Here is a 21,698-nt window from a genome sequence, read left to right on the forward strand (position 1 = left end):
AGAGCATGAAAATGCTAAGTACATCCTTAAAGCAGATAGTTGATAAGCAGTCATGAATTCTGCTAGGCTCTCCTTCCATTTTTGGCTTTCTCTACAACTTGGCTCCAGCAAGTCACCTACTTTTTGAGGATACAGTTTCCCTCTCACGTAAAAAAGGGGGAAGTTACAGGAACTGAACTCCAATATTCTTTAATTCTTTGTCATCCTGTGACTTATTGATTTTCTTTCTATGGACAGTTCAGTTATTGCTCTGACCCTGGCTTTTCCTAAAAACCTAGGATTTTAAGCTGACCTTTAAGAGACTTCCTGGTATTGTTGTAGGGCAGCTGCATCTGGGGAGGTCTCTCCCTGTACACTAGGTGAAACCTCAGCCTAGAAAGGGGAGCGTTCTTGACTCTGAACAGGAATGAATTCTTCTGCAGGTCAGAGGAGTGTAGGGAAGGAAGGAATTCATTAAAGCAAGAATAGTAGTGATGCCGGGGTTCTTGTTGGTGTAGTTAAAGAATGAACCTCGTGAACAGACAAGGCAGGAGATTTACAGAGAGTTTTTATTCAGATACAGAGAGAGAGAGCTTTATTCAAGATAAGAGAAAGTATGGAACTCCCCGCAGGGGCAGGGAGGGGCAATATTGCCATTTGGGGTCTCAGTGTCTAGGTGTGGGTAAAATTGTAACATTTCCAGAATATCTCCCCTGGCTTTAGTACATCTGCAAATCAATAAGCGTTCAGAAATGGAAAGAAGTATGGCTTTAGTGCATTTGCATCATTCCTCAGGGGCGGAGAGAAGTTCATCTCTGTATCAATGTGTAATTACCTGGGCAACAGAGGACTTCTCTGTACTTGAGAGGTGAGGGGAGGGCTGGTTTTCTTCTGCTGGAGCAGGACTGCAGCTTGTGAGCAATAAACAGATTTTAAACTTTATTTCTCCCTTTGACTGATTTCTGTTTTTAGAGGTATTTTGCCCCAGTATTTCCTCTCCCCAGACTTACATCTGGCACAGTTGGCCAGATTCCTCTGAAACTGAAATCTGTCATAATAGATGTGACCTTTGGGAGGGCTGCCCCTAGAAATGATGGGGAGAAGTGGCACTTGTGCTGAGGGACGTGTGTCTACACTCGTGCGGTCGTGGAGGCACCACCACTGCTGGCCGCATCGACCCCAGCCATGGCCTGAGCCTACTGCTTCTGCCACTGCTGCTGCTTCTGCTGACGGCCAGAGCCTGGTCACAACTATGGAAAGGAGCAGAGGTCTGGGTCACCTTGATAGAGAAGCAACTGGCTATTGTGTATCACACCTTGCTGGCTATGGAGCCCATTGCTGGAACAGCTCCAACCAAGGTAATAATCACCTATCCCATCATGGGGTGGGTGAGAGACTGGACCCAAAGACCATGAAGTGGTGTGGCACAGATACCTACCATATGTCATGTGACTGGCCATTTGCCTTTGGCATCCCCAGGAAATAATGAAGAAGATGCATTGGCCCAGGAGTGCTCTGGCCAGAAGGAAAGTCTGCCTCTAATGTGGCCCAATGGCTACATCAGAGTTTGTTGCACCTGGGGCAAAAGACAATGTGGGCTGTAGCCCACCAGTGGGGCTTGCCATTGACCTTTGAAGAAGTCAGCCAAGCCCAGAAGGAGTGCCGTGCACGTTGTGCAGATCGTCAAACCACCAAGAGGGGCCTAGAGCATCTCTTTGCAGCCTATGGCCAGTCGCTGGTGATTGAGAGCAATCAAGGCACCCACTTTACTGGACATGCATTGCCAGGATGGGTGCAGCAATTAGGAATAAAATGGACATATCCCTGGACATTTCTACACATGGACCAGCAATGGCTGGATCTTCTGGCATCTTGGGGAAAAGGCCTAGAAGCTGGCCTCCTGTGTGGTCCTGGAATAACAGCAAATTGGCCCCCCATATCATGGTTATTTGCTTCTACAGTCCTTGTGTCCTGGATGCACCCCCTGGCTGCAGCTGCTACATGATGGCTGGAATGGATGAGCTTTGGACTTCATCTGCATGGAACTTTGAACCTAGCTGAATCCTCTGATTTGAGAATTATCATGATTGTGTTGCTATTGTGAAGAAAAAAATGCTTAAAGAGAGGCTTGACTTTGTCTAATGTTTGGTTAAAGTTTTGTGAGCAATCTAGCATGGTTGTTAGGAATGAGTAAATAAGTGTAGAAAAATATTTGTGCTTAGTGAGAGACTGTGCTGTAAAGTACATTTACTTAATCTGCATAGGCTGAATCTTCTGGCTTGAGCATTATCAAAATTTTATTGCTGGTGCTATTGTATGTTACTAGATTGGTTGGAAGAGGGGGATCGAGTAAATTGTATCATTTCCAGAATACCTCACCTGGCTTTAGTACATCTGCATTATCAACAGGCGTTCAGAGGTGGAAAGAAGTATGGCTTTAGTGCATCTGTATCATTCCTCAGGGGTGGAGAGAAGTTCATCTCCTTATCAATGGTAATTACCTGGGCAAGGAGGGCTTATCTGTACCGAGAGGTGAGGGGAGGGCTGTTTTTTTTCTGCTGGAGCAGGAAAGAGAGACATCCCGGGACTGCAGCTTGTGAGCAATGAATGGATTTTAAACTTTATTTCTCCCTTTGACTGATTTCAATTTTTAGAGGTATTTTGCCCTGGAATTTCCTCTCCCCAGACTTACACTAGGGTTTTATGTTTGCTGCAGTGGGAGTTTTCTACAGATTCAGCCAGAATGGTAGTTATATTTTAAACTATCTCTGTGAAGGTTTCCTAGATGCTTTGTTGTAAGCTAGTGGGACTACAGGACTATGAGCGATGAGCTATTCTATACCACTGGGTCCCGATGGGGATAAGTTGTTATATTGTTTCAATTTCAAGCACCCTGTTTTGTAAGACTGTCCTTTTCCAGGTCCCACGCTGTACTCTAACTGGGCAGGAGTTGCGCCCTGCTGCCTTTCTATCTCAGTAGTGAATGGCAGTAGCCATGTAGAGAGCAGACAGCAAATAAGAAAAGAGGGAGGAAAGAGAAGCTCATTGAACTCTTGCTCAGCATAGGACAAATTCCTTGGCAACTACTGAAGCCAGGGTCACCTGGCATCTAGTGCCTGCTTGAATCTGCTCGGCATGGGAACTAAGTCCCTACCACTCCAAGATTTGGGGAAGTCACAGAGCCCTGGATAGAGTAAGATTATGTTCTGAGAGCTTCCACTTTTCCTACTGGTGTGAAATAAAACAGGAAGAGAGAAAAGGATTGTGTTAAGACTGGAAAGCTGAATGAAATAGCAAAGGGACAAAGACATTTACCACCAGAGGTGGAGGCTCATCGAGTTCTTGTCTTTACCATGGAAAAGAGTTCAGAGACAAGCACAATTGGCTTATGCAACAAGAAAGTTTATTTGAAAAGATGGTACATGCTCAGAGGGGAGTGTGGGTGACCTCAAAAAGGAGGCATACTTAAGAGTTTAGGGTTTGGGGTTTTATAGGTCTTTTTGGGTAAGGGTCAGCATAAGACATGATGATACAGATGGTTTATAATTCCTTTGAAGTTTTGCCTTAAGAATAGGTTATTTAGGTGACTGTGTTGGTCCAGATCTAGGCATTCTTTATCCACATAAGTTCATTTACACTTTGGAGGTCTATCTCCTGTTCTGGTTACAAAGTTACTTAATTGATTAAGGTGCTGGAAGAAGAGGAAGAACAACATATAGATTAAGTTAAAGAATAAACTAGGCCTTTTTTCCAAGCTAAGTAGATTTTACAATAACATGACCCTTGTCCTATTTCCCTGCCGTACCTCAATATAACCCACTAATTTAAAGATGTAAAAAATAAGGACCAAAGAGAAGATTAGCAATTTGGTCTACATTAAATAGCTAGAGTTTAGGGAAAAATCTGCCCTATGTGGAGCAGAAATTCAGTGAGCTTCTTTTTCCTCCCTCTGTTATTCCCTGCTCTCTGCTGTCTGCAAGGCAGCTGCGATTCCCTGTTATTTTTGCTTTAATGAATTCCTTCCTTACCTACACTCATCTGACCTGCTCCAGAATTCATTCTTGTTCAGAGCCAAGAGCCCTATCCTGTCCAGGCTGAGGTTTCACCTGGTATGCAGGGAAAGACTGTCCCAGGCATGGCAGCCTGACAAAACCATGGCTTTTGATTTAGCTTTCAATTTGTTTATTTATGCAGTTTGTATGTTTTTACATAACCATTTGTATATAATCACACAGATTGCCATTCCAAAAGAGAAAGAGTCTTGAAAGAAAATTTATGTAAGTTTTTTTGGTCACTGGTTTTAAAAGTTTGAACAAGTTAGTTGAACTCTCTGTCAGTTTCTTCATCCAAAAATGCCAGTGCTTCCCTCATTGAATACACATTAAAGTACAAAATATTGTAGAATGTAAGCTCCTAGTAAATATTAAGTATTACTACTTTCTAATAATAACTTTTAATGTAGGATAAGGGTTGACTTCTTCTGATGCTTATCTTTATTGTTTTGGCAAATTAACCTCCAACTTTTAGATTCCTGATTTGTAAAATGGAGAAAATGCAGTGTCTATGTGACTGCTGTTGTGAGGAGTGTGTGAGATAATACAGGTGCTGTCTTGTATACTGTAATACTAATGCGCACTAGAAAGAGGATGAGTCTTTGGAGTATGACAACCAGGATTTGAGTCCACACTTTTTCATTTGCCCAGTAAAGTATCATGGTCAGTAGTTTAATTACTTTGAAATTCAAATACTTAATTTAAAAAATTTTGTCATAAAGAATTTTGATTTTTAGTTTAAAAATAAACCATGGAATACATTATTTACTCAATGAACCTTTATTTCTGCCTTTGTCACCTCCAAATATCCTATCAGGACTAAAGCAATGCTTGCCTTCTTTATGTTTTTTTCCTTCTTTTCTTAATGAAATCTCACCTCTGCCCTATTTGTTTGCCCCAAAGGCATGCAATTAACACCACCTACAGAAATGCTCAAAAACTGTCTGTGATTCAAAATGTTTACCATTGCTTATTTATATGACAACAAAAGGTATGTGATGGCAAAGAATATTACATAACAATATATTTTTTAAATACTATGAAGTTTTATCTTCCACTTTTTCTTACTTGGTATTTATTTCCTGGATAATACAGGGCCATAATCAAGGGAAAACAAAGTACAGATTAGGTCAGATTCATTACCCTTTTACCCTAGCACTTTGACACTCTGAGAGCTCAATGAACTTACACTGAAGTATTGTTATCACTTTTAACATTATATTGAGAAGTTAGTAATATATGACAAAATATCTTATTTTGAGCATACAATATTTCATAACTTTCACAATGGATTACTCTTTTTGGACATCAGCCAGCCATTATAAAGAACAGCAGTTCTATTAACCTTTATATTGAATAAATGTTAAATAGAATTATTACTTAAAGGAATATGACAAAAATCATCAAAGTGAAATACTCTACTTTAAAAAATAAGATTTGTGATTCCAAATACCACATCTTTATCCTTTTCACAAAATCACCGTATATAGGAAGACCAACAGCAGCTTTCTGCGATGGCAAATGCCCTGGAAGATGGCAGCATGACCCCCGAACTAGCTGAGGTAATCAAACGGCTATGGAGTGATCCAGGAACCCAGGCCTGCTTTGAAAGGGCATCAGAGTATCACCTCAGTGACTCAGCAGCTTAGTAAGTGAATGCACTTGACAGGAGTTATAGTTGAAACATTTAAAATTAAGAATTATAATTCTGCATTTTCTGCATGTGTAATCACAAATGGGGAAAGGAAATGGCTTTACATTTTATTATACTTAAACAAAAGTAATTGAGGAGAAATTAAAAAGATCAAGATAACATAAAAGAGATGTAAAAATATAGGCAGAGGAGAATTTAAAGAACTAATTTTGAAACTATTTGCCTGAGAAGACCTGTATGTTGCAAGTATTTTCTCCCAATTACAAAGAATTAATCATTGTGTACTGTGCTCAACATAACATAGACTGGTGACATGTACTCTGGGATTTGGAGCTATTCATTTCCTCTCTCTTTAATTACTGATATCACCTAAAATAATTCTGTAATGACATATGCTTTGGTTTCACTGGTTTGATGAGCATGATACAGAATTCTAGAAGAAAGTAATATATTGATTTCCAAAACAATTGCATATTGTGGGATTCTTTTTGAGACTCAAGAAAGATTATGTAATTTTCACAGCTAATAACCAGTTAGCAATCATCAGCCTCAAAGAAATTAGAAGGTTATGACACTATTTATAGTTTCATTATCAAAATGATTTTAAATTTCCACTTTAGTAAGTGGTTTTAACCTATTTTATGGTTATATGCTTGTGTGCATGTATGCACATGTATGTAAATATAACTGAATTTTTCTATATTTTTGTCTCTGCACACAGTTGTATGAAACAGTATAAATACAATCCTTTGATGAACTCCCAGTAGAACATGCTATACTTTAGTAGTACTTTTAGAAAAAAACACAGTGTAAAAATGAAGCAAATGAAGGATTATTTCAGGACAGACCAATGAGTGGGGGAGGGCAAGTAGGGAGGGCGGGAGAAGGGGACTGAGGGGTGTTATGAGTGGCATACATGGTGTCGGGGGGATCATGGGGAAGACAGTGTAGCACAGAAAAGGCAAACAGTGAGTGACTCTGTGGCATCTTGCTACACTGATGGGCAGTGACTGCAATGGGGTGTGGGAGGGGACATGATAACAGGGGTGAATGTAGTGACCACATTGTTTTTTCATGTGAAACCATAAGAGTGTATATTAATAATACTTTAATTTAATTAATTAATTAATTAAAATAAATAAATCGTGATGGCAGAAGGATTATGGAGAGAAAAAAAACATAAATTTTAGGAAAAGCTAACAGCAACAGTCTTCTAGGATTACTCATTCACTTTCATTTCAAATCCTAATGGACACATTGCCCTTGGTGGAAAGTCCTACTCTCATCTCTCCAATAAAGCAGAGAATGGAAATCATCATGTGACTACATAAACTTAAATAATTGTTTTTATAATTGTCCCAGTGCCTAGCCACATTTTAATACTAAGAGGGCTCCCTCTAGGATAGAAACCATTGATTTTCTATATGAATCATTAATAAAGGCAGTCACAATTAATAAGAAACTAAATTGTGAAATATTTTCATAAAATGTTGCTGAGCAAAGTTCTAGGGAAGGAGGGAGAGATGGAGAGACAGATGATAGATAGCTGTAATTAATATACTTAGTATTAGATGCTTATTATTGATTACACGATTGTGATTACACATTAGGTATCACTTGCAATTATATACATGTGTCACTCTGCTTACATAAACTTTATCATTATGCTTACCAAATGCTTTGATCTTTAGCATCAATATTTATTCACTGTATACTCTAAATGGGCAGATGAAATGATATTTATTGTATTTTCTAGTCTTTCTCATTTTTAGATTTAGCTTTTTTCTTTGGTTTTTAACTACTGATTCATTTACAGGATGGCAGAATAACAACAAGAAAGTTGATCCTCACCCCCCTATCTGTCTAAGGTTTCATATAAAATGAAAAAATCTAAATGCTAACTCTTTTATGCCCTTAGAAGAGGTCCTTAAATATATATAGTAAGTAAAAGCTTGCAAAAATAGTTGAATGGCCACTGCTTTCTTCAAAAAAATTTTTTTTCAAGTACTGAATTACATTCACATATTAAAATTAAATATAATACCAGAGTGGTCCCCTATCCATGTCTATTTCATATGCATTATACAGGGCATTTTCTCTTTCCCTCCCTCCCTCTTCCTCCCTCCCCCTTCCCTCGCTCCCTTTTATTTGTGGGGGGATGAAAGTGAAATATTTTCTCAAACCTAGAGCCCCTTCAAGTTTAGGCTAACAAAAAGGTGAGTCCTACTCATAGTAAAGGACTGGCACATTGTTGACAACACAGCACCCCCTTCCCATCGGTACTAGCAAATAAAAGAGAAAAGGGCATGACGGTGGCAAGAATGGTAAAGATTTTAATTACTACTTCATGGTGTAGTGATTGAGGCCATCCAGTATGCTATTTAAATTCTGTATGCTTTAATATTTAACATAGACTTTACTAGAAAAAAAACCTATTTTTACATGATTAGAAAAAGAATCAGGTGTTTTTTAAAGCAGTTGAGCTATATTAAGTTTTAGACCATACACTCGAGCACCCAAATCCCGTGTTTGTTTACTAAAGCAAGCATTTCAAATGCAAATGTGTCACTCTGGTAATGCTTTTGTTTTGCTTGAAATCATTTAAACATGCAAATGAAAGTACATTAAAATCTCTCTTTACCAAAGTATTCACTGAGCTGTTATTAAAATGAATTTAATCTCTGTGTTGGCAGGTATGTTTTTTTTTTTTGCCCCTACATGAACCAACTGTCAAGATACCTAACCACACACGCAGACCAAGTCAGTAGGGAATTCACAAAGGAAAGTGCTTCCCAAAATAGGAAATGGATAAACAAACTAGAAAAATCTCCCAATGCTTTCTTCTGACATATTTATATCTTGCTTTATCTCTCTTTAAGAAAATTAAACTTTATTAGAATAAGACATGATGATACATTTTCACATTACACATATATGTGTTTCTGCAGGATAACTGTCTATTTTTCCTTGGCCAAAATACCTTTGGGGTACTTGCCCATTCTTAGTTTGTTTCAGCTTAAAAGCAGGAAGATCCTCCAAGAATAAATGATCTATATTGCTCTTGAATTTACTTACTAAAAAAAGATTAAATGATCATTTATTGTTGTTTTCTTAAGGCATCATTGTAAATGCTAAGCTATTACAGCTCTTTAGGCCCTGAAAAATTCAACTTTTGGATCATAACTAATGTTCAGATGGATTCTACCTCTCTATTCTGTCTGGACGCATGTATACCTATCACGATCTTTCTATTTAAGCAATATGTAAACTTGATTCAATATAGTGGCCAATTTGGTCATAAAAAGTTTACCAGGCTATTATAATCTCTAATGTAACATTTTCACAGAGCTAGCCATATTGCTAAACTACTAAAGACTTGATATTTCAAAAGTCTAGAACAGTGATTTTTCAACTGTTTCTAAAGAAATAAAATACTTTTAACCTAAAGACATTATCTGGTTTCAAGGAAGGAGCAAAGAACAGATTCTCTCCTCTAATCCAACAGACTTTTAAAGAGCACACAGCTTAATCCATCTTATTCCTGCTCCTCACTACCCTGATCTTGTGGGCAAAAAGAGAACAGTATTCAACTGAGCAACGGTAGGGATTTACATAAGGCTTCCAGAGAAGAGTCTAAGGACACTCTGATGCCCTGCTGGAAGAGAAGAGGAGGTAGGAATGGATATAATGTATAAATTTGGCTGAACTTAAGTTCTTTCTCCAGGATTGCTGATCAGGGATGGGTCAGCAATTTCATGAGTCAGTTCTAGCATTAGCCAGCAAGGAAGTCAAAAGATTTTCTTTTTTGAGTTAACTGGATGGCAGTTAACAAAAATGGTTCAGAGTCCTAAGCAGTCACTCTCTTAAAATTGAATGTCTAAATTCAAACTACAGCATCTTGAGAATAGTCTAGTGACTAACATAATAAGGCAGCTTTTTTTTGGATTCTCCAGAATCTTTAGGAGAATTTTTCTCTCAATGGCCTATCCATATACCAGCAAATCTATCACATACGCCTCAGAAAACACAGCCTAAGGCAGCACTGACCTAGCTGCCTTTGTAAGAGGCCCCCACAGGTCAGCTCTGTCCCTCACTCAGAATACCACACTATCCCAGCCACTCAGATCCTAAAATTCTGATGAGCAGAGTATGAAAAGCAACAGTCTGGAGTTAAATAAGTTTAATGGACCCTAAACTAAAAATTCATTTATTCTGAATCCTGGTATTGTAAAATGCGAAGTTAAAAATACATATGCTGGATTTTTCTTTTTTATTAGCTACCTTAATGATGTAGACAGAATAACAGCACCTGGATATGTCCCAAATGAGCAGGATGTTCTACATTCTCGAGTGAAAACAACTGGAATCATTGAAACTCAATTCTCCTTTAAAGACTTGTACTTCAGGTATGACCAAATGTCTTTTCTAACTGGCAACAGAAATATGCATCAGGTTGAATACTGGTTTATGGGGGAAGGGTCTGCCCCACATTTAAGTGCAGTGAACCATTAGGGCGTGCTCACTAGCGCTGGCTCGCTCTGAGTGCCAGGCTCCTTAGTGATCTCATGTATCCGGTGCCCAAACCCTCACCCTGAGTATCAACCATCCCACAAAGAAAAATGCTTCTATCTTGAGCAGGTAGGCGTTAGATTTTGTTTTTCTCATCCTTGAAACTGATATCCTGCTTTGAAAAACACAGAAAGTATATATAAGTAACATTTATTTAAATATTATTTACATTTAAAAATCTGGTGCCACAGATACTATTTCCTTTGTCTTCCTACAATCCCATTTGCCTAAAATATTCTCATTAATTTGTTTCCTTAATTTTAAAAAACTGCAAATAATTGGGAAGAGAATTACTTGAATGTGATGCTATTTTCTGGAATAACAAGGCCTATTTTATAAGCTTATTCAAGTATGAAAATAAGTCCATTATTTTTATTGCTGTTGCAATACCAAAGCTTCCTAGAATTTCTATTGCAAAATTACTCATTTCCAATACCAACAAATTGAAATCATACCATAATGTTAGAAAATGTCTCTTGACACATAAGCACCCCTCCTTATGGAGGTGAATGAAACAGACTATTAAAGCATTAAAACTAAGTTCTAGCTGTACCATTTAGTAGTGAAAAAAAAACAATGAAACTATAAGTCATTCATGTATGCAATAATGGGAATATTCTCAAAAAGCAGAAAAGGTGGACAAATGGTGACCTGAGTTATGGGGATCCATTTGTGAGGAAAAATTTATTTCAGTGGGATAAAAGCCTTAAAATGTTTTAAGTATTAAAATTGGTGATACATAATATTAGAATTAGAACAGCTATTACATAGATGGACAGGGCATTTTCAAATTGATATGAAAGAAAGCTCTTTAAAATTTATACCTGAATTTCAGGTCCACAAATAGTTAATTTTCCAAAAATGAGGCAAAGATCAAGCCAGGAAAAAGGGACTGAAAAGACTGGGATTGACATCCACTCTTGGCAAATGTAAGCCAAATTTGTCTTCTGTCCTGTCATCACTGTGCTACAATTCCTCTTTGGCAATTATTTTCCCCAGACTGCTGATCTCTCATCCAGTTCCGGAGTTTTTCTTTGGGAGCCCAAGTCCAGCTATTCGGACCCTCTGCCCCTCCTAAGCCTGTGAAAGCATTTCTGGCACACTCCCCTTTCTCTCTTACTCTCCTTTCCACCTCTCCAAATTCCTCACTGAAACCCACACAGGAAGCTGAGTGTCAGCCTTGAGGCTGGTCCTACGAAGGTTCCAATCCTAGGTTCCAAGTAAAGATGAAGTCAAGTCAAGTCCTGGCAAAGAGTTACAGCTGGTTGTTAGCAATTTTACATGAGATCACAGCATTTTCTGGATCTTAGATTGTCTGGACCATAAGCCAGTTTTGCTGTCACATACTGAACACCTACAGACTCACAATCCTGGTCCTTCTCTGCACCACCAACCAATTTACTATCTTCTCAGAAAGAGTCACAATTAGATTATCTTTTTTATGTATCTATTCCTTGAACATTCCAAGCCTTAGGGTCTTTGCTTGGACTCACTATTCTCTTTGCCTAAAACACTCTGACCCTGGATCTCTGCAAGGACTGGCTTAACATCTTATCACTCAGTTCCCATATCAAATGCTATCTCCTCATGGAAACTTGACCATCCTATTAAGCATCCCTGCATATGCATATCCCTGTCGCTACTACACCCGGCAGTGTGCTGGTGAACACAGAAGAGCTGGCTCTCTGGGGCTGGGGGAGAGGAGCCTGATCTGTGGCTTCTCTGGTGTCTGTATCTTGACAGTGGCCACTTTCAGCCTGCCAATGTTGTGCCACTAAATGCAGAGTTGAGAAGAAACCAAGCAGCTCCCACTAACCATGCCAAGATGAGCCCGCACCACTGTACCACTGATAAATCACACTACTCTCTTTTGTTGAAACCTACCAATATATGAAATTGCCTTGTTTATTAGTTTGCTCTTTTCATTTCTGCTTCTGCCTCATATGCTCTGAGCTGCACGAGGCCAGAAGCCATGTCTGATACAGTACTTTGTCTCCTGTGATTACCATGGCACCCAGCAGAGTAAGCATAAAGTTAATTCTTGCTGGATGAATACACGACTATGCCAAGCATTCTCTGTACACTATCTTTACACCCTCCCTGTAACATGATGAACTGGGCATGTAGGACAGAGTCAAGAAATGGAGGCTAAAATGAAGTGAGAGATTTTCCCCAAGACTCACACATACATCATACATGATTTCTACATCATGATAGAAACATGATTAGAATGCCCATCTTTCTAACTTCAAAGACTAAAGCTTTTACATTGCATATCACTGAAGGGCTATTATGTAATCTGGAGTGGAAACCATTCTTTTTCTGTAGAGTACATGCTTCTTCCAATGCTGTTAGCCATTCATCATTCCCTTCAGAGAGAGGAGAGAAGGGGAAATAAAATGACAGCCAATTGGGGAGACATCTCTGAGGTAGAGGGCTCTATGGTACTTGACAGGTCTGTGCTTCTAGAACCAGGATGCATGAGAATTGCCAATGAACATGTAAAACCTCAGAAAATCATTTTCATTTCCTGGAACAACTGTTTCACTCAATACCAAGTAATATAAATACTTGTAAACTTTTTAAAATTACATTCCAAGTAGAATATAGCATTTGCAGTTTTTAAAAAAGTAAAATATTATTTTAAAGATAATGTTTCCTTCATAATAGGCCTCTTTAGATTAGACTTCTCAACCCCTATTGGTACATCATCATTTCCTGTCCTTTTGTAGACCTGTGGTTAATTGTATGAAGCATTGCCTTCAGTCACATAAGGAGGTGTATTTAGTGTATTGTTGGCCCTTACGAAGGAATGAGAAGTGCCTTGCTGATTCTCTATTACACTATCAATGCTAAAATGTAAGGCGTTTGTGAATTGAATTGTGAAGCCCCATGACACCTTATTTTGACACATTTTCTGTACTATTCAGCTACTACCTCTTTGCCATCTATTAAAATAGGTTTTGAGGCCTTTTGTTTTTTTAATAATAGGTTTTGGTTTCCCTCTGGCTCTGGGGGGTTGTTATTAAAGGCATCTTCTATATGGAAGAGAATAGAGAATACTAGCTACTCACTCAGATGTAGGAAGTTTCTTTAAAAACAGGTATTGAAAAAATGCAATTCTACTGCATAACATAAAAATGCAACTATACCTTTTTCTTAAGGAACAATTTAAAATCACTTAAATACATTTTTAAGCTTAGTCACAGCAACTGAGATATATTAATCTCTTAATAAATTCCCCCGGTTAAGTCATTTTTTAAAGTGAATAAGTGAATATCCAAAAGTGCACAGGCTTTTGTAGAATAAAATTCTGTAGTTCAAAATAGAAAGTATAAAAAATAATGTACAACTTCATTTCAGTAAGTGCCCAGAATTAAAATACCTTACATTAGCATTGATTTGTATTCATATAGCATAAATCATCCTATGACTATTTAACCAAAGACTTAATTTACATATTAAATAGGAAAATACTTGAATTTTAAATAGGAACATCAAAATGAAAAATTCCCTCTGCCAATGTATTGTATTATCTTCATGTATCACCTAATTCAATGGAAATTTTCTTACCAAACCAAAATTCCAACAGTCAAAATGATAAAATTAATTATCTTTACAGATATTGAAGTACTGTGTAAATTTAAAATACAGTGTAAATGTGGGCCATTTCCTTTTATAATTCCTCAGGACAAAGAATTTACCGGCTTAAAAGAATTTATCAAACAATTATAGAAAAATCACTTTCTCCTTAACTGCTCTACGATTAAAAAACAGAATTGAAAGGACAGAAAACTATATGATAGACAAGGAAAAGAGGTTGGCAACTATTACAATGTAGAGCTTTAGATTTTGTAAAGATAGCATAGCTATTTTTAACAATGGTTGAGCAGATCTATGATATGAAATAAATTATAATTTCCTGAATTTGAAATTAAATCAGGTACACTGTGTTCATTTCTGTGAAGGTGTAAGTCACCTTAGCTTAGGAGTGAGTCTGGTTGTCCACTAACAGCTATGATCTCAATTTAGCTCTTATTTTCTATTAGAGTTCACAGATCAATAATTTATATATATATATAACTATATATTTGTTTCAGGTATGTTCATGGTTAATATTACCAAAGTAAGAAGAAACCTAACATGATGTCTAATTTATCTAGTAATAGAATTTACTTTAATGACTTTATGAACTATTTTATTCGATCATGAGATATTGTCTAGGAGGCATTTTAAGTTCCACACACATGCAGACGCTTTAATAGAAAGTATGTAATTATATTAACAATTATAGGAGTTTAAGACCATGGCTCCCATATGGTTGTAAGTCCTTTTGATTTTGTTTTTTAATCACGAGCAGCTAAGGGATTTGGAATAACCTCTGTCCATATGCTTTGTGTCTGCATTTATCAACCCTGATCTATTTCCAGAACAGTGGACAAAGGAAAGAGTCGGTTAGACCATTTGATACAGTGACAACACAGATCCACCTGTTGGCACTGTTGCATGGAGTCATCTTAAGTAGTTATACCAAATCTGATACAGTCAGGTATCTTGAGTAAAACCCATTCAACAGAATAGTTTAAAATAAATTCCAACTCAGATTACATATGAATTGTTCTATGGTCAAATATATGGATGTCAGAAATTGTGATATTTTAAGTTATCTTGTTTATAAGGTGAACGAAGACATCTAACAAATAAATTAGCTGCAGTAGTATTATTGATTTTTAGCTATCTTTGGTTATATAATGATTTTCCAAGCACTATAAAGGGCAGATTATTTCATAGTAATTTATTCTGATATGATGTGTGAATAATCTTGTGTGGTCAAATATGTAAACAACTGTTTGACATAATAAGCCCATAAAACTCAACAGCTTTCCCAACTATTTAAAACAGACTATAAAATTCAGCTGCTCAATCAGCTGCTTAATATAAAGCCATAAAACTCTAATGACTTGCTCTACATTAATGGCATGGTCAGTTTGACAAATAACCAATATTCAGCTGTCATTTAAAAGCCTGACCTGTCAATGTTTAGCTACATATACTTCAGGCACTTAAAAACTTTTCTGTTAAATGTAAGAACCCTCCTTGACCCAGAATGAGGACTACAAATTCCATTCAATATCATTAAGGCTGTGGTTACCTACATGCCCACTCACCTCATCGAATGCCCCTGTAGATTTGACCAAACCAAATGTTTAGTCAGCAAATATATGTGTTTTGCTCTGATTTGTATTTTTGTTTTTCCACAAAATGGCCATGATGGAGTGTGTGTATGTATATATTCTTCAGTGAAAAATATAATTAACAAATGCTGCACTTTGAGAATCTCCAAATTTTCTCAATTGATTATAATGCTTTACTCCTCTAAAATAAGCCCCAAATTAAACTTTAGATGAAGAGCTAAAAGTGAAAATAGACATATGAAAAAGAAATTACTACAACAGGGGCAAAGCAAAATAACTTTTCTTAGAGCTAATATAATAGAAGAATCAATATATATGTAAACCTCCAGCCACTGGTCTGATTTGCTAATGAACCCTTCAGTTCAGTAATAGCAAATGACATCAGAGAAAAGATTAATGCTCCTTGAACCTATGTCTCTAATGTCAATCAGCAAAAAAAAAAAAAAAAATGTTTATCAAATGAGTCATAAAATGAGATTATTAGCATGCAATCCAAGATAGACTTTTAAAAGCCACTTTATCAATATGAATAAAATCCTAAGACTGAGTAATCTTTGTCCTCCTGACCTTGGGAGAGCTAAGCCTATTAAAACATGTTTATTGGAGGCTGCATATGTTGAAAGAACATTGAGCTAAGGGCTTTATTAGGTTATACTCATTGATTGTATAAATTATTGAAGATAACAGCTGTATCTTTCACATCTGTGTTAATATCAATAGTAGGCTGCAAAGAAGCTGAATCATCAGAGAAATTCATGAGATAGCCATTGAGGTTGCTGGGCTTACTTTCACTCTGATTTTCACCTCAAAGATTTTTTTAGATATTCCATTTCTGGGGAAAGCCATCTGAGATCATTATGTTGTAGAAAAGAAATAAGTAGGAAGTATATGAAATTTCCCTTTTCACTCTTCCGGGGAGTTCAGATTCCCCCTCGAGTCCATTGGGAATACCCATATCTTGATAATTCATTCTTACTACTGTTTTTTACTGTTAGGGATTAGGGACACCCTGCAAAAATTTTTTTTTAATTTAAAAACCATTAACATAGAAAAATGAAATTATTCTCTCTGAGATAAAGTATTTTATTTGGTCACTATGCAGGGAGTCTAAGTATACAAAGTCACCTTAGGGACAATTATACAAAGTCACCTTAAGGATATTCTCAGATTTGCAAGATTTGAATAAATCAGACTGAAAATATAAATGTATTAAAGGAAGAAGTTATCACTCAGAATGGATGGAAATAGGTAGTTCACCATAAAAGCAGAGAAAAGAAGCTCAGATGTTAACAGGACTAACCCAAGTCCTGTTTAGTGGAAGAAAACTAATAAGGTGTTCTGGAATTTGATTCCTAAAGCACAGTCATTCCTACAGTGGAAATTGAACTTTGAGCCCTCTCAACATAGACATTTCATTAATTTCAGTGACATTTATGCTGGTTTGATGACTGGTTAGCTCTCCATTATAGATGCCCACTATGGAAGCAAACTCCAAGGAGGAAGTTAGAGCAGAAGGTGAAATAAGAATTGTGGAGGTTCTTACATGTTAAAATCTAGTGGGTGGGGACAAAAGGCTTGGTTTTCATTTGAAAAGCCTATGAAGAGTTTCAACCTAGTGATGTAGACCCTCTCCTCAACTCACTGAAATCCACAAATTAATGCATCTTTGTTTAATTACAGTATCATATTTGCCAATAAATGATCCATCATATATTCATATGTGATTAAACTTTGAATATGTACACCTACAATCTAGATAATTTACACTCACTCCATTAAAAGAATGGAACAAAACACCTGGGAAATAGTTTTAAATTTTTGCCCAGTGACCTACTGACGACATGGAGAACTGCTTGACCTGGGGAAGAATGATCAGTTCGACTGGAAAGATAATTCTAATCCACTTGGTGAGACGCTGACAGCTAATGGCAGACACTGTATACTAGTTGGGACCTCTGGTCTAAGTGGATAGACTTACACTCAACGAGCTTCACAACAGAGCTCAGCTTTCACAGCATAACTATCATGTTCACAGAACCTGCCACGGCACCTGGTACATAGCAGCCTCAACAAATATTAGTTGAATTAATAAGCCTGGGACAAGGTGTTTAAAGGGTCCATCTGAAATACAAAGGGTCCATCTGAAATACCTACCCCTTAAGTTAATAGTGAGGTTTAAATGAGTAAATTGTTATAATGCCTACATGCCTGGCAAATAGTAAACTCTTAGTACACATGACCAATTAAGATTGAGACATTATAATCATTGATGTGGGAATTTTTGGAGAAAATAAAAATTATGATAGAACTATTTCCATGTTTCCCACATTTTACAGTTTATTTAAATAAAGCAATAGATAAACTCTATTTTCGAAGTCTGAAAAAAAACTGAGATCACTTTTATGAATTAAGAAAACATTTGACTAAAAATTTAAAGATGAAATGCAAATATATTATCCTTGGTTCCATAAGAATGTCAACTGATTACATTCAAGTTTTAAAAGTTAAGTTTGTTGGCTAATTTTCACATTAATATAACTTTAAAATCAAAATTCTGTCCTCTTCCTCCAGTAACTATATTGCAAGCCTGAATCTACAGAGAGTCTGGTAATTACAGCACATATAAATGTCTTCATTGACACTTAATTTAAATTTCCAAAACAAATAACTATGGAACACTTAAACATTATCTTGAATATTGTGAGCATCTTCTCTTTCAATCTACTACTGAATGAAGTGATTTTTGCATTAGTGCATATATATATACAGTTGACCGTTGAACAACACAGATTTGAATGGCCTGGGTCCACTTACACATAATTTTTTTTTCAATAAATATATTGGAAAAGCTTTTGGAGATCTGCAATAATTTGAAAAAAAATTTACTTTTGCTTACTTACTTTATTGTAAGAATACAGTATGTAACATATATAACATACAAAATATGTGTCAATAGACTGTTGTTATCTGTAATGCTACTTACCTGTCAACTATTAGGAAAGTTTTCGGGGAGTCAAAAGTTATATGCAGATTGTTGACGAAAGGGCTTGGAGGGGTGCCCCTAACCCTATGTTGTTCAAAGGTTAGCTGTATTTGAGGAATTTTAGTTTCTATGTATTGATTCTATTATTAGTTCACACATGAATCAGAAGTACAATGTATTGTACTTTTGATTATCAACACATCAGCCAATTGACATTTATTACCCCAATTATAGTTATTGCCTTTGAAATCATAACAATAAACAAACAAAAAATCTTAATCCCTTACCCAAAAACCTGCCACAGTCCCCCATTGACGGCAATATAAAATCTAATCTCATATAAGATAAAAGACCCAGTAAATCCATTTCTGGCCTAACACCTCAGGCTTAGTGCTGCCTGTTTAAATCCATTGCTCTTGCTGTTTCCTCTGTTGCCTCTACCTGGAACATTTTACCCTAGACATCCACTGGTTTGATACCTCCTCTCCTTAGATTTTTACACAGGTATCATCTTCTGCAGCTTCCAACTACTCCATTTCAAATTATAATCCACCTCCTACATTCCCTATTGTATATGGATATCCTAAATCTATTCACAAACACACCACACACCACCACCATCATCACCAGATTAGAAGCTTCTTGAGGCTGGACCTCTATGCTTGGCATGATCAATAAATATTTGTTGAATAAGTGAATAATTATCAGCCCATACATCTCAGTGTTCCTACCTTAATCTTCATGTTCCCCAAAATAATAATCACTTGCTTACCCCAAATATGCCACATTCTCTCACTCCTTGATGACTTGAACATGCACTTATGTAAAAGTCCCCCCTCCATCCCATTAACATGGAATATATTCATATATTGAGCAAATATTCATTGTATGCCTATCATGTGTCAGGCACAGTGCCTGTCATTGGGAATGTACTCGGCACTAATATAGATAAGCCCCTGCCCTCATGAGGCCACTATTGTATTAGAGAAATAACAGGTAATAAACAAGTTTTAAAAAGTTTATTGATTATGATAATTACTATAAAGAACATAAAGAAAGTGATGTTATAGAAGTAAATGGAGGATGGAGAGAGATACAATTGACATGGAACACTCAAGAGACTTCTTTCTGAAGGAGACAAGACTTCTAACTTGAGGAAGAAAGGAATCATGTCACAATGAAAAGAGAGAGACAGTGCAAAAATCATGAAGCAGCAAAAAGTTACATTTATATTAAGGGAACTCAAAGACTGCCTTGTGATTGGACTGTATTAAAAGAAGGGAAGTGGAACTTGGAAAGGTAAGCAGCATCTGAAACAGCTAGAACCTCAGTGGACATAAAACCAGTTTGTGCTTGATTCTGAGGGAAATAAAGAAGCCTTTGCAAAACTGTAAAATTTTTGCAGTGGCCCTGGTGAGATATATTGGTGGCCTGTACAAAAGGAGAAGCATTGGAAAGAAGTGGATGATTTAGAAAATACATTGTTCACGTGTAAGTTGGATAAAGGAAAGGAGGTATTAAGAATAACTCCTAGTTTTCTTTACTGAATTGCTATGTCCACAGTGGTACCTTTTACCAAAATATAAAAACAGAGGGCGAGCCAGATTTTCAAACATCTCTAAGAAAGTTTCATGATCCCTCAGGCTAGCTTAAGTCTTCCTCTGGACTTACATTTAAGCTTGCATGTTAGAATATCTATTACATATTACAACATTGTATTTGTCTCTCTACAAGATCATAACTTCTTTGAAGACAGTGATCATATCTCTTAATCTTTGCATCAGCAGGCCTGGCACAGTGTCCAGTTCACAGAGTACTAGTGGACAAAGGGCAATAACTGAAGGAATAAACAAATAAATGTCAGAGGAGCTAAGAAACAGGCAAGAATCCTAGTATCAGAACTACAGTAACTTCCAATCTTCTTGTAGGTTCTCTTAATTTACCACTATGTACAAACTTTGATCAAAATATATGAAAGCTTAGAAATTTCTTGCTAAAACTCTAAACTGCTTTAAATCTCCCAGTTGCTCAAAGATAGTATGTGAATTATTTCAATATGGTTTGTATGCATGAATATGGAAGGCAACAAAAAAAAGATGACCTTCCTCTTTTTCAATAGTCCATGAGCTGCAGATTGGCCAAATAAGACTTATTTTATAATCAATAAAATCAGAAGAATACATTCTAAAGACATGAGAGCATCCACTTATCACTCTAAAAGTTAACCTTAATGTAAGTTTTGGAGGATATCTGTAAGATTTGTTACTCGGTTATTTTTTATTTCTTTGAAGAATGTTTGACGTAGGTGGACAGAGATCTGAGAGAAAGAAATGGATTCACTGCTTTGAAGGAGTCACGTGCATTATATTTTGTGCTGCACTCAGTGCCTATGACATGGTCTTAGTGGAAGATGAAGAGGTGGTAAGTCTAACCAAAAATATGGCCAGGGTGAAAAACAAGTGTTTGGGCTTGCCAACATTTCCACCACATTTCCTAACCCAACAAAGGCCTTCCAAAAATAGGTGCTATTTCCAAATCCTTGTTAATAATGCCCCAATTAATATTTGCAAATAATAACCCTACATTCTCATCTTTTATACTTAACAGAACAGAATGCATGAAAGCCTTCTCCTGTTCAACAGTATCTGTAATCACAAGTATTTTGCAACCACCTCTATTGTCCTATTTCTCAATAAAAAAGATCTCTTCCAAGAAAAAATAACCAAAGTGCATCTTAGTATCTGCTTTCCAGAGTACACTGGTAAGATTATTTTCTTTAATTCCACAGTACTAAATTCCTGTATAGCCATGTATTTTCCTATGTAGATCTTGACATGTAATATTTATGAGGTTGAGGCCTATGGTAATTTTTTGAGTCATGTGTATGATCCAAATTGGAAAGAATCTTACAAATAAAGAGAAAAATCTCTCTACACAGTCAGCATTAAAGCAAAGCTCTAATGAATAAATTGGAAGTAGTTAGATAGACCAGGGTTGCTTATATATTAAACTGCATTGGAAACTGTTATTTTAAGTACTATACTAGGAATGTAATATTCTTCTTAACTGTCATTTTTTAAATATATTTCCTAGTGAAACCTTGTAATACTGTATTAGATCTCAGTAGCATCTCAAAGTTTGAATTAAGTTCCTGGACGGACAGCTTGAATGCATTTGATAGCAGTGACATCTTCTCTTTTTCCAGTTTTCCCGGTTCTGAGTTTTAATGCTGCTCCTATTAGTCAATGACTGTAAATGTTAGCTTC

The 21,698-nt window shown here is 36.6% G+C and overlaps 1 protein-coding gene and 1 long non-coding RNA gene across 2 annotated transcripts in view; one reads left to right on the top strand and one right to left on the bottom strand.

The window, feature by feature from the left end:
• Positions 1-2,732, bottom strand: part of LOC140849929 (uncharacterized) — a 33,601-nt gene extending 30,869 nt beyond the window's left edge. Inside the window, exon 1 of the long non-coding RNA XR_012132340.1 lies at positions 121-2,732. This is a non-coding gene — a long non-coding RNA (uncharacterized lncRNA). The remainder of the gene's footprint in view (positions 1-120) is intronic.
• GNAT3 (G protein subunit alpha transducin 3) overlaps positions 1-21,698 on the top strand; it is a 57,515-nt gene that overhangs the window by 28,284 nt on the left and 7,533 nt on the right. Inside the window, exons 4-7 of the mRNA XM_037021728.2 lie at positions 5,522-5,679; positions 9,963-10,091; positions 20,724-20,853; positions 21,040-21,193. Coding sequence (XP_036877623.1) covers positions 5,522-5,679; positions 9,963-10,091; positions 20,724-20,853; positions 21,040-21,193 — 571 coding nt within the window. The remainder of the gene's footprint in view (positions 1-5,521; positions 5,680-9,962; positions 10,092-20,723; positions 20,854-21,039; positions 21,194-21,698) is intronic.

Source organism: Manis javanica, chromosome 6, assembly GCF_040802235.1.
Source record: "Manis javanica isolate MJ-LG chromosome 6, MJ_LKY, whole genome shotgun sequence".
NCBI lineage: Eukaryota > Metazoa > Chordata > Mammalia > Pholidota > Manidae > Manis > Manis javanica.